This window comes from Eurosta solidaginis, chromosome 5 (genome assembly GCF_040869045.1).
Source record: "Eurosta solidaginis isolate ZX-2024a chromosome 5, ASM4086904v1, whole genome shotgun sequence".
NCBI classification, from domain to species: Eukaryota; Metazoa; Arthropoda; class Insecta; order Diptera; family Tephritidae; genus Eurosta; species Eurosta solidaginis.
The window spans coordinates 26,619,146-26,633,472 of record NC_090323.1 but is presented as its reverse complement, the minus strand read 5'-3'; the positions used below and the strand labels follow the sequence as shown (position 1 = coordinate 26,633,472).

At 36.3% G+C, this 14,327-nt stretch overlaps 2 protein-coding genes across 11 annotated transcripts in view; one reads left to right on the top strand and one right to left on the bottom strand.

Annotated features, from left to right (window-relative positions):
* The window catches only part of LOC137254054 (hydroxyacylglutathione hydrolase, mitochondrial-like), a 141,825-nt gene that overhangs the window by 6,393 nt on the left and 121,105 nt on the right, over positions 1–14,327 (top strand). The window lies entirely within an intron of this gene.
* LOC137254051 (tRNA (guanine(26)-N(2))-dimethyltransferase-like) lies at positions 1,303–7,410 on the bottom strand. Of its 6 annotated transcripts, none has more exons than XM_067791737.1 (9): positions 7,395–7,410; positions 6,586–6,714; positions 6,096–6,529; positions 5,687–6,031; positions 5,496–5,616; positions 4,925–5,414; positions 3,568–3,842; positions 2,970–3,325; positions 1,303–2,910 (listed from the first exon to the last, which is right to left on the bottom strand). In XM_067791737.1, the coding sequence occupies exons 2-7, from the start codon at positions 6,613–6,615 to the stop codon at positions 3,823–3,825; spliced, it is 1,440 nt and encodes a 479-aa protein (XP_067647838.1). In that variant the 5' UTR covers positions 6,616–6,714; positions 7,395–7,410; the 3' UTR covers positions 1,303–2,910; positions 2,970–3,325; positions 3,568–3,822. The 6 variants fall into 6 exon arrangements, with proteins under 6 accessions (XP_067647838.1, XP_067647839.1, XP_067647834.1 ...); XM_067791738.1 differs by lacking the exon at positions 7,395–7,410 and adding an exon at positions 7,316–7,331; XM_067791733.1 differs by lacking the exon at positions 7,395–7,410 and adding an exon at positions 6,971–7,314 and having other exon boundaries at positions 6,586–6,759.

Genomic DNA, 14,327 nt, shown 5'->3' with positions numbered 1-14,327 from the left:
GCAGCGGTTATATTCATAGTCACGTTTGCATGGGCGTGATGTACTTTTGTGACCAAATTTTCCGTTTCGTTCCTATTAATGTGATCGTGCATTCCGCTCCCACTTATAGAATTGAGCATAGCACTGTTCTGCTCACACACGGCACAATGCTCGTCAAATGGCGGTCATTTCTTCAGTCATTTCACTCTACATTTTCGAGTCTTTTGACAATAAAGTTTACTGCGGTTTTACACTTTATATAACCGCCATATAACTTGAATTTTCACTAACTAAATCAGCTGTTTGGAAACAAGCATGGAGTTTGTTGAATTTGTTTACTAAATTTAATTTTATTAAAGAAATATACTCATTCGCGTTTTCAATCTCGTAGTGAACGGTTCGCTGAAATTCCTTGCAGCTCAACCATATGGAAAATTGGGCTTAATAACATGTGGTTGAGTACAAATCCAGATCGCAAGGAATTTCACAGCTTTGTGCGTGAGTGGAGCGTGTTTCGAATCAAAATCAACTTTTTCAACAAATATAAGTGGAATCACTAAATAATTAATTGATAACCTGGCGTGGGCCACATAATACCAACTCGATTTACGTATAACTGTCGTAACGGGAAAATGTTTAGCACATGGCAACAGGCCACATACTGGAAATTAAGGAATTATAACGGAACAAATTACGGATTATAATTTTATGCTGAATAAGCAGCTCGTTTTAAAAGCTATGCAATACTGTGCATATCTATGAACATTAAATTGCAATTTTGATTGCAAAAATTTTAAAATCACTTTCTGTGATCATTAATTAATTAATTGACTAATTGAATATAACCTGGCGTGGTGCCATCGAAATGCCAATCTTAATAGAATTTGAGAACAATTACAATAATTGACATCCATTTGCAAGCTGCTACACGTGGTTCTGGCCTCTTTGAAATTACATCTCAAAAAAAAAAAAAATAAAATAAATAAAAATATATAACACTAAATACGAAGACTTTGAATATAACCTGGCGTGGTGCCATCTAAATACCATTTTACAAATTACGGATAGTCAAATACAAATAGCAAGCTGCTACACATGGTTCTGGCCAAATTGGTATTACCATTGTGTATTAGTGAAGCCAACATTACACATAAACTTGTTTTACAACAATCATAAGAAATAACCAACTGAGATTTAACCTGGCTTTATGGATAAACGTCCGTGCCATTAAACCTAACCCAAAAAAAAAAAAAATAACTTGAATTTTACCTGCCGATTTACTTTACATGGAGCAGCCACATGAATAAAATATCAACCAAAAAATTTAATTTTCAATAATTATTAATTTCAATATTCTTATATATGTACATGAAATTGGAACTTATATTAATACAGTTCATATAAAAAAGAAGTGCCTTAATAATAAATAAAATCGCTTAATTGGTTTTTGTTTTCCAATTGAAATCTTTTCTAAGCGAGCAGAAAATAATTTCAAGCTTTAGTAAAAACTCCAATTATTTGAATAATCTATAACTTAAAGCTTAGTAGAAATTCAGATAAGGTTTACTCTTTTTTCAGATCAAGAATATTCAAAGGTGTCGTGGAATCCGATTGCTGTCGTAATTGATGAACCTAAAAATGTACTAGTAATTGAGTCAGACTTATTATTGTTCTAAATCTAATCATTCAAGTAATAATTCTACAACCCTTAGCAGTATTGATTGGTTTCAAATCTAATTCCGACAGCAATCGGATCACGACATACCTTATTATATATTTACATGAAATTGTAACTTAAATTAATACAGTTCATATAAAGAAAAGTAATTATTTTAATAATAAATAAACTCGTCTTATTGGTTTTTGTTTTCCAATTGAAATCTTTTCCAAGCGAACAGAAAATAATTTTAAGCTTTAGAAAAAACTCCAATTATTTGAATCAATTTAAGTCTACAACTTAAAGCTAAGTAGAAATTCAGATTAGATTTACTCTTTTTTTCAGATCAAGAATATTCAAAGATGTCGTGGAATTCGATTGCTGTCGTAATTGATGAACCTAAAAATGTACTAGTAATTGAGTCAGACTTATTTAATCATTCAAGCAATAATTCTGCAACCCTTAACAGTATTGATTGGTTTCAAATCTAATTTCGACAGCAATCGGATCACGACATACCTTATTATATATTTACTTAAATTAATACAGTTCATATAAAGAAAAGTAATTATTTTAATAATAAATAAACTCGTCTTATTGGTTTTTGTTTTCCAATTGAAATCTTTTCCAAGCGAACAGAAAATAATTTTAAGCTTTAGAAAAAACTCCAATTATTTGAATCAATTTAAGTCTACAACTTAAAGCTAAGTAGAAATTCAGATAAGATTTACTCTTTTTTTCAGATCAAGAATATTCAAAGATGTCGTGGAATCCGATTGCTGTCGTAATTGATGAACTTAAAAATGTACGACTAGTAATTGAGTCAGACTTATTATTGTTCTAAATCTAATCATTCAAGCAATAACCCTGCAACCCATAGCAGGAGTATTGATTGGTTTCAAATCTAATTCCGACAGCAATCGTATCACATCCCTTATTATATATGTACATGAAATTGCAACTTAAATTAATACTGTTGATATAAAGAAAAGTAAGTACTTTAATATTAATTAAACTCTCTTAATTGGGTTTAATTGAAATCTTTTCCTGTGCAAGCACATCGCTAACCTGTGTTGGCAAAATATATGATTATACTGTCTTCGATAGATAGTCGGACGAGCCGCTACTCGGCGATGTAGAGATGACCGTTGTGTCGGTGGCAGCAGTTACAACAGCAGTTTCTAACTTTGCACCATCCGTACAGTGTGATGAATGCTTCACTGCCTTTTCCAATTGCTTGGCGCCAGCAATTTTTGCTGTTTCTGAAGCTTTAGCTGTAATGCAAATATATAGATGGGTTAAAGTGGTTTTCGTATGGTATTCAACAACTCACCCTTTACCATCATCACAGCCTTCTCATAGATTTTGAATATGTGTACTGTTTCAGTATTCAGACCTAGATCGTTTGGTGCAATATTTTCGTTTTAATTATGTATACTATTCGTTAGGCAGACAATTAGGTGCGTTCGATTCATTCATATACTGTGGGTATTTGAGCCGTAGACGCAATGACAGATATTTTGATTCTTTTTGAAGTGTAACATTTATAAACAGTAGGGTTTCTCTGCTGTTACCATCATCACTAGAGAGCTATTGAAGAGACGCTCCGAGTCACGCTGTGGCCACCTTGTCACAGTTACTGATGGAGATAATGCGAAGCCATCTTTACCATCTAATAAGTAAATTGAACTGTAGAGGAAGAAACATTTTATAAAATTTAATAAAATCAAAAAATGATAGTTGTGTCAAAATGGGGTAAATTATTGTATGTTAAAGTATAGCGAAGTTTGAATAGGTTTTTTTCTTCATTCTTAGAAACATGTACGAAGGTACCTGATAAGATATTAAAAATCCTCAACTTTTTTTTTGCAATAACTTTAAAAAAAACTCATATTCAAACTTCTGCTTAACTTCTACATATCAAAAGCTACCTTTACCACCAGGAGTCACTATCGCTTCTACGCCTATGCTATTGTTTCCTACACCGATGAGCTTTGTAATAAAATAAACAGCTATCTCCCCAATCTCTCCAGTTTTGTCGCCTCGCGAAACCTGATATTGTAACCAACCAAATCATCGGTGATCTTATTTAGGACATGGCCGCGCCAAATGTCGACCATATTTAAAATTTTGGTGTGACTTTCGATCAGGATCTAAATCTTGGAGAGCATGCACTAGCACGAATACTAGTAACGAAAATCCAGAGCTGTAACAAACATTTAATATAATTCGATAAATCGGCAGTACTTGGGGTAAATATAAATAGACGTTTGCATGGTACGCGTCTCCGATATGGTCGCCAAGCCTAAAGGTTACTCACTGGAAGAAAATACAGGCCTGCCAAAATGCTGCCCCACAAACAGGCGTCGGACCTTTATGCTAGGAATTGCCCGGTGAATCCAGTACTCAAAGAATAGTACCCAAAACTTGTGGAATATCGCGTACTCCCCAGAGAAAAGCGAGTCACTCTAGCTCAACTTCGTTCTGGATACTGTAACAGATTAAACTCTTACCTGTCCAGAATCAACCCCGACATACAAAATGTATGCCCCGCTTGCAATGTGTCTCCACATGACACCAACCATCTCTTTAATTGTAATGTGGAACCAACGCCTCTAACACCCCTTTCCTTATGGTCCACCCCTGTTGAAACAGCAAGTTTCTTTGGACTCCCGTTAGAGGATATTGATGACAATTTGTGATTAGTCAGACCTATTGGATGGGGCGAAGCACTGTTACAACAACAACTACAACCAGTGCTAAAGTTGATTTTATTTTAATTACTTGCAGTTGGGGTATGCCCTCATTCTCTACTGTGCTCAAAAACTATCGCCTCCAAATGGCAATCCAATCAAGATTAGCTAAAAGTAACAGGCAAAGCTAAAAGTAGCAGCATGAAACCTTCAAGGCCATTCCGCCCTCTCACCCTCTCTCACCCCCCAGGATGCACCATGCTTAGGGGAAGTTGAAAATTGGGTTGTAGTATCTATATATTGCGCTGGCAACCCCTTGAATCAATTTGGAATTTTAGTCGCCTCCTCCAACAGGCACACCTGCCGCGTCTATATTCTAAGCCCCCTAATGCACTGGGGATAATAGTGCTTGTTACCGGAGTGTACGCATCTATATCCGAAAAAGGACCATCTACATCGTTAACACTCCCTAAAACCTACGAGTGTCTTTATCGCTACAACATCAACATCTTTAATGAGATATGGTATGACTTCACAAGGTCTTTAGGATTATTCCAACAAATGATTATAAAAATAAAAACTCTTGCCCACATACTTTTAGTGCCTGTTACAACAGCTGTAGGTTTTCCATTGATAAACTTTTTAGCTGGCGAGCCACAGTTGCTTTTTGCTTTTTTCGGCGAATACGTAAATGTTTTTTCACATTCCTGTAATGGTTTCACCAGCATTTGGGTTTCATTTACGGTTGGCGATAGATTACCCATTTTATTATCATTGGTGATAAGTTCAGTCACAGTTGCATGCTCACTTGCTGGCGGCTCTAGTGTGTTATCTAGGTTTATCAATATTATACTTTTTTCCAGTTCATGCGATTCTTCGGAGGACTCGCTTTGGGTATAATGTGAAACTTTCCTGGGTGCACTTGCGCCTGCGGTGTCATGTGCTGTTTCATAACAGCTTGTTGTCGCTGAAGTTTCACTGCCTTTTTGAGTGCTTTGAAAGCTTATGTGTGATGATACATCATCACCACCCAAAGAATTATTAGACTGATCTTCGCAATTTTCCCTTTGTAGCCCAATTGTAGCCTTTCTAAATGTGTTCGTAAACCGAGAAAAAAATGTTGAAAATATTGTTTGTATTAATTTTTAATAATAGGTATATATTACCGCATATATACCGCATTTTACTTCCGCATTGTCTTTATCTGAGATCTTGCTTTTAACAATACCCATAGGCTGTAGCGTATAGGTATCACAACCAGTGCATTGAAATATCATTGATTGTTTGCTGTGTTCATAATATAAAGATATGGTACGTAATTGGATTGTGGTAAAAGGCCAAAATGCTGTATACCAACCTCATGCTATATTTACACTTCGCTTGAGTCCTATGCACACACACAAATACGCGTATATAAACATCGGCAGAAATGCTCAAAAGTGGCTCAATATATTTTCCATAACGATTAGCGTGCGTTTCAATGCAATGCAATAGTATACGCAATCCCATCTCATGGCAGCATTTCATACGCAAAGGCGTATTGCCAGCCAGCACAGCCATATCAGTCGCAGTTACAAGTAATAAACCCCCACTCGTCAGTGATTGTATAGCGCCATCCAGAAAGCGATTCAGACTACCATAAGGATCTAGGTCTATAACATCGAAACGCTTCTCATATGAAGTTGAAAGGTACATGAGAGTCCTATTGCGAATTTTATTATTATTACAGTTAAATCACTACCTATTGATTCGTATATCAAACCTACATTGCATACCCTTCGCTTGGCACAATTAAATGTTCCACTCCATTGTGTAGCATATTTACGCTAATGGAATCTACTGCCACCTTAGATAGATCATTTGCAACAATTTCACGAACGCCTGCTACTTCTTTTGCATAACGTATGCTACATAAACCTGTTGCAAATAGCGCTCCCAATATTCGCAGTCCATCGTCATATTTTACACCAGCGGTGTATGGTTTCTTGTCATTAGCATTGCTTTCGTTTGTATTTTGTGCATTTTTATGCGTCGCCGCTTCCCGCTCTCTTATCAACCGCTTTGAATATACATTAAGTACTGAAATACTTAAATCACGATTAAATTCTTGTACTGGATTGTAGAATACGGCCCCGCCGGCAATAATTTCTGTAGTGCTTTCTTTGATCACACGTTCGGGTGCTTTGTCGTTCGTAGCGATCTGTTAATTCATAAAATTTAGGGCGATTTTGTTAATAACGCGAAACATATATTTACCTTATTTTCAGCTATTTCCCCAACTTCCATTTTAGCCTTAAACTGCTGTGCATCCACGTTTTTGTTATCAGCTGTTCGGTGGTGGCATACGCTGAGCTGCTGCTTTCATTGAACAGTGAATCGTGGAAACTGTTTCAACAGACGAATATATTTAAGTATTACAGATGCATGACACTGTTTTTTTATAAATCAACGATGATAGCCAGCCTGGGGAGGTTGTTGCTGCTGCTATCGTGGCATTGCATTACCTGGTTGCTGTTGTGGTATATACCTTGGTATAACTGGATGTGGCGTCATTGCCCCACCTGGTCCAGTTGATGCGGACCACGAACAACAACCGCCACGACCTACACTGTTTGGGTTCACTTTGCTGCTGCAAACATACCTTCGTCACAATAATTAATGGAGACCATGGATGGGTATCTCAACAAGAGAGGCTATTTTATTGCACACATAGCCGTTTTTTACACCGAATTTTCTAATCATTTTTTTCAATTTTGGATAATAAATCTTAATGGTATGTATTTTGTAAGTAGATCCATATAAGCACTGTAACAAGAATTTTTTTCTTGTATGTATGTGGAAATCAAAATTTACTATTCTGCATTAGAATTGCTCACGACAACAACAACAACAACAACACGATTATTTATACTATCCAATTACATATTTCACTTTCTTTCTTTATAAACATGCACACATTGATATGAGTTTTTTTGCTAAAACATACTTTAGTAGACCAAAAAATATTAAAGAATGCGTATATTAATTTCTGCAAAATGTAGTAAATACAGGTTGAAAAAATTTACCAAAAAATCGATTTGTCGATTTGTCGATTTGTCTTGCTGTCTCTGCTGAATTAAAAATGACGGATTTTTTTGCACGCAAAAATGACGTATTTTGCTATCCCTATGAAAATAATATGTGCGAGAGAGCACGTTACATTGTGGGAAAGCAAAATTTGTCAGCATGCTATTTCATTTGCACAATTTTTCATTCCAAATCGTCACCCCTGTCAAAAATTCGTGTGGCTGTGTGCGTTTTTGGTCACACGATTTTTGCAGGGCGTAAACGTATATAGATGAGAAAAAAAAACCCAGCTATTACGTTCCATTGGTGCGTGAACCAGATACGGATAGAAATTTAACATGTAAATGCAACAACAACGTTGTGATCCTGATATTTATCTGGTTCGATTTCTGATCCGTATAGCAGTTCTGTTCGTTTCGTTTTCTGTATTAAATTTTTTGACAGCTAACCACTTTTGAGTTGGTAGCACTCATGGCTCAACTATATAGTTGGCTCACCTATACAGCACCAACATACCTTTGTTCTTATTGCCAAAATCGTGTTGGCGTTAGACGAATGGAATGGAATGAAAACATAAAACTTAGCAGCATTTGTAAGTAATAAGAAAATGTTGTAAATTCGTTGGTTTCATTTTAAGTTTGCCATCTCCTTCTGACAATCCCTACTCCCGTGAAATGAAAAAAATAATCCGACCAATTCTAAATATTCTCGCGGAATTTTGTTCTCGCGGATTTTTTTATTCCCGCGGAAAAATTCCTCCAATTCTGTTCTCCTAGGGAGAACAATAATTGGGGAATAGGAATTTCGAATTTTCGAAGTCAGCTGTTTTGTCAATTGAAATTTCGTTACCAATTTCTTCTTTTGTTTAAAAAATTGAAAAGTTTAATTATTGTTGCAAATTTGTTGGAAATTAAGAAATGAAATATAAACAATGCACAATATTTATTGCATTTCATGTGGTATTCACTGAAATGAGTAATGAATTGGTGCCACAGCAACATCAACAGCGGAATATAATGTTACGAATATTAGCAAAAGTAAGGAGTGCTGCCATCTCCAGGCCGATGCTAAGCAGTGACGTGAATTCACATCAACAATTCAATCATTATGTATCTACATAAACGAATCAATAATTGCGTCTACACATATGTACACATTCCGACGAGCAACATTTACATACAAGGCAGCGAGAGATGAGATGTCACACACAGATGAATTTACTTATACGCTTATGTGTGTGCGGGAGACTGTAAACTACAAACTCACATATGTACAGCTGAGAAGCGCTAAAAAGTAGACAATTGTAAACAAGTAGAAACTATATGAGAACTATACACACACGAATATAGTTGGTAAGTTCTGGAAATGGAAGAGCCTAGATGTATGCATCGTAAACTATAAAAGCGGCACAAGCGAGTAAGAAGTAATTCAGTTTAATTTGAGTTGTCAAGCAGTTGCGATTAAGACGATATCTAGCAATAGCAGTATTATTTTGAAAGTCAGTTTCCTTTAAGCTATCAGTGTGGTTATTAAGCAAGCTATTCGTTGCACAGTTTGAGTGTTATTGTGAAGTACTTTAATAATGGCCATTTTGCATTATTATAAATTGGAGTTATTTATTCAACAGTTTAGTGATTCGAACTTAGCAGAGGATTGCAAATAAGAGGATTTGCAGCAAATTCGTTACAATAAGAAGAAGACGGCCGCATAACACAAATCTGCCGGAGTTGCCTGCTTTCATTCAGCAAAGCAATTTTCTGGCGGCCAAGTTGATTTGAATTCGTCCTTCGTCATATGCCAAAATCTATTTAAGCCTTATTAAAAAATCCTTGCGCAATTTCTGGATGGCTGCATCAAATATGTATACCAAGAGCTCTACCGTTGCTTATGATATACTTTTCGACTTAAAATAAAGAATATTGTGGTTGTAGTTGTTGTTGTATTAACAGTGAGAATATTGTGGTAGAATATAAATACATCTTTTAGCACAAATTTGTAGAAATAAGTGTTCTTTCTTAAAATAACCAATTTCCTTTAACTATTTTGATGCATTCCCTTTAATTTAACAAGTGAAAAAACTCCTATGAAATGGCAGAGAAATCTCCCTCTCCCTCACATTCATAATACCTACTTTTCTCCCATAGCCGGTTTCCGCTTTTTCGAACATTATTCAGAATAGGAGGAAAGGGAGAAGTGAAAAAACGCACAAGGAATTTTTATTTAGAATACGAGGAATGGGAGAAGGGAAAAAACTCGCACGGAATTTTCGTTTAGAATTGGGCTGAATATCAGCTGGTGAGATGAGCCAACCGTATAGTTGAGCCATTGTAGCACTGAACTAAATATGTGTACATTTGTGTATACATAAAAGATTTCGCCATATTTAAAAGCAAAAACACTGAAAGAGTAAACAACTTGAAGATGATGAGAGGAAAATAAATAGTTTGCTTACGTGCGAAACTATTTAAATGTTAATAATTCTATCAGTATCTTAAAATTTTGTGTACGTTTCTTCTTATTTTCAACAAAATAGATGTTTTAAATTAGTGCTGCCAGCTCATAAAGTTGATCCAGATCGTTCCAATGAGATTTGAGCCAGAGCCAGAGCTCGATAAACCAATGGAACGGCCCTATTATGTCTACACAGATTATGAAATTAATATTCAGGTGTTCTCATCCCGTTGACGTTTTCCCTTATTCTGACAAGCTCGGCATGCGTAATTTAGAGGGTTGTCTGTCATCATGATGTAATAACGACAAGGTGGTCTATGTAGTGACGGCTCATTTTGAAAACTCCCATACAATACGAATGATGAGAGAAAGGGGAAGAATAGAAGAGGCGGTTTTGTGAAATAGTATTAAATAAAGTACTTTTTGTATTAAAGCCGAAGTACGTTTTTTACACTTCATGAAAATATTTCTTATATTAAAGTACGTTTATGACAGGCTCTCCGAATATACTTCTGGTTCTGTCATTGAAAGTTTCTGCCGTTCGAAGTTTGCATAAAACATGCAGGGCCGCCACTTAAATGTAGATTACTATCCTTTCTTCCAAGCCTTTTTGAACCCAATATTCGTGAATTCTGTTGCAGTATGGCAAACCTGAGATATTTCGCTTAGTTTGTGTTCCGAAAGGCAAAATTAATTACAAGAAGAATAAACAGTGACGGTATCGGGCAACTTAATGAAGACCAAACTCCTCCACTAATGCTTGCGGCTGTTCTACATAGTAGTTATTACTAGTTAGGTTAGGTTCAAGGATTTTTTCCTACTCTCCTAATCAAACCACTTCGTTGAGTTTATGAAGCTAACTAAGCGTGGTGTATATCTGTCAGACCTACAAGAAACATCTTGCCCATAAGACGTTGCCTTCTTCTACCGAGCGCTGCACATTCACAGAGTAGATGCCTAACAGTTTCAGGCTCTTCTTCGTTGCCGCAGCTTCTACAATAATCATTAAATGGAGCGCCAATCCTTTCGGCATGCGGTCCAATACAAACATGACCCATGAGAAGACCTACAACTAAGGAAAGATCCCTCTTACGGAGGGTGAGAAGCTCTCGCGATCTCTTATAATTCCATTCCGGCCATACGAGTTTTGCCGTGTGGCATCTATCATGATGCTTCCACCTGGCTCCCGATTCCATCAGTAGAGCGTTCTTTATCTTGAGCTTGCAGTTATTACTAGTTAGTTACTCAAAGAACCTTTCAGAAATTACTTTCGCTTTCTCGGCCGTTTTTAAAGAGCAGCGAGAGCTCCTTTTCAAGATTACGCAGTGAGGAAAGGAGGTTCGATGCCGTTGCGCTGACGATGGAAATACCAGTGGCGTGCTATAGTTTGCAATACGCCTGGCGAGAGGTTGGGCTGATAATTTTACTTGAGTAATGAGATACCCGGGTACTCATGTGGGGGATCCAAATACCTGGGCAACCGAGCATTACCTAAAATCTGTGAACAATGTAAATAAATAAATAAAGGCTAATCCTCCGTGCTAACCTCCGAATGGATTTAAGGTCAAGCGTTTATTCCTATTTGCATCGTTCTCCTTTTAATTTTACCTACAAATTGGCGGGACGGGTCCTACTTGTTTTATGCCGACTTCGAACGGCATCTGTAAGGCAGATGAGTTTCCACTGAGAGCTTTTATGGCAGAAATACACTCGGAGTGCTTGCCAAACACTGTCGAGGGGCGACCCCGCTCAGGAAGTTGTTCTTCTCATTTAAAAAACTTGTTTTTAAAATTTTGATGTTGCTTTGCCCGAGGAGTGAGCCCAGGATCTTCGGTGTGGATGACGGAGCATGCTACCATAACACCACGGCGGCCGGAATGTAGTAACTGCATGTATTTGTATATGAATAGGAGCATGAGTTATTTCAGAGGACAGGAAAGAGTCAGACAATACCCGGCTATCCAATTACCCGGTTAACCGGGCATTACCAAAAATTACTGAGGCAGCCGGCTCCTATAAGGACATGGCAGTTTGCCATGTTGTCGGGCATGGAATCGTTCTGCTACATCATATGAGGCACGTCTCACAGCCCCATCCGAGATTAACCAGTAAGCGCCGCAGACAAGATGGGATAACCTGCGGGGCTAAAAATTATGGAATGTTGTAACTGTATAAAGAATGTACATAAGTATGAAACTTTATCGTAATTCACCATCGAATGGTCCACGGGTACACTGACCATCAGTATGGTAATGTGCTTAACCCTATACACATAACCTTCTAAGATGACCTTTTAAACATAACCATTCGTCATATCAACGAGCTATTATTCGCGATATATAAAATCGGTTGAAAATATATATTTCTGAAAGTTTTAACACATAGTTATATTAACCCAGTATATTTTAAGTAAAACACACAATAAATTAAATTTTTTGTTAGTATATTTTTTTTTATAATCTATGTTTTTATAAAACGCTCTCTTTTGAGATCACTGTGAGATAACATCCTTATAAAATCTAAAAAAAAAACAAACGCAACAAAAACAGCCTCTTCTTCTTTGGCGATATTTAACTATATTCTATTTTTAATATGAAAAAAAATTTCATTGCAAATTTTTTGAAGCACAGTGTGTGCAAAAGTCGATTTTGTGTTCACCACAAATTGCAATATTGCATTTCGAATCTCGGAATCTCAAAAAACTACCAAACTACCCGCTTTACAACTCCGCTTCTCAAGAGGGCTCAATGAATACTGAGTTGACAAGTAAAGGTATGGCGATCATCCTGAATATTAAAAAGTTACAACGATATTTCTATCTTCAAGGCAAGTTCATTCCGTCATAAACTGTTTCATATTTTTCAGATGGACCGATTTACAATGAGTAACACTATTGCTTGCTGACCGAGATGTGCACCGGAATTGGCATCTGCCACATAAAACAACATACATATACATGAAAACAAAACAGCGACCAAGCGATATGAAAGAAATATGGTCAGTTGTAGAAAAGCTTGACTCTTGTGTAGTAGTTCTTTAATGTAACATTAATCTGCGAGCTACAGACGAAGAATATTGCATTGTACTAGGGCTTGTAATGAACTTTCGAGCGCTACTTCTACCAATATATAAAAGTGGGGCTTATCGATTTACACGCCAGGGTTAACAAAAGTGTGCCTGCGTGACACCTGAAACATTTTGCAACAGGCGGAAGAAATACTTTCGGAATACGCCTCAGAATGGCAAAAAGCAGGAAAAAAGCACCTGGAAAGGAAAAGCAAATGACCCGATTAAAAAATATAATTTAAATATGTATTATAATGATTATTTCAAACAAATTACCTTTATTTTATGAAAATTGTCACGAATTCGAATTGTATAAAAGTCAACACAAAATAGATTTGGTGAAAAAAGTGTTGTATTTCTGTGTATGTTAATCGGTTGTGATAAATAGTGGACGCGCATAGAATATATAGAATTAGTGCAGAGGGTGAAACATAGACACATATGTATTTCAGTTACATCTGAGTATAATGCGTATTGAAATTTAGTAGTACTAATTTTATGCGTAGCAATTTCAGAGGTGTATTTAAAGTTTGTCGCTTAGCAGTCCATGTAAAGTGTAAGCGTAAACGTATATAGATGAGAAAAAAACACAGCTATTATAACTATATAAGCCGTTAATAGAATTGTTTAGCCAAAAAGATTAACGTAACTTTGTATTCTCTAACATAATATAGACAAAATTTTGCAGAAAACTAATTTATTTGGAGAATTTGTTCGAAAAATTAAAGCGTGTGTGCAAACGTCAAATCTAAAGTCACGCAGAAAAAAAATTGGAAATCGAGTTAGTTTTTCACGCAGCAAATTCAATTTGGGTGGCTCTCATGCAAGTTCCCTGCAAAAATTGTTGAATTACGTGTTCCATTTTCTTCATGTCGGAGTACTCTAACAATACTCCTTTGCAATGCGTTTGCGGACCACCATCAGCCGATCATAGCTCGTTTTTTAACGACAGTGATCACGACACGATGACGATCGAACAGAGTTGCCAAAAGCAAAATATTGCATGCAAATAACTAATAATAAAATTTTACTTTGGCAACTCTGATAAAATGCAACAACGCACTGGTTTTATGTATACATACTATAGTATGTATAGAGAAATATTAGTTTCTTTATTCACGCAAATGCTAAATAACATAAGAATATTCGTAGTATAAAATATAAAAGTTGTATTGCCCCTCTTCATTTACTTTCATTTTAAATTAAATTCACTTCGATAATTCTTTCCGACACAATTCCTCTTTAGTACTTTGGCATATGATCCTCTGTGGGTGCTCCATGGAGTACTACAGTGAAAGTACTTTGGAAAGTACTCTCACGTATGTACTCTATGGAATACTCACAAACAAAGCGAGAGTGGGATCACCTACTCCTCTCCTAGGACATCGCAATGTTAATTGGAGCACATTTTTTGT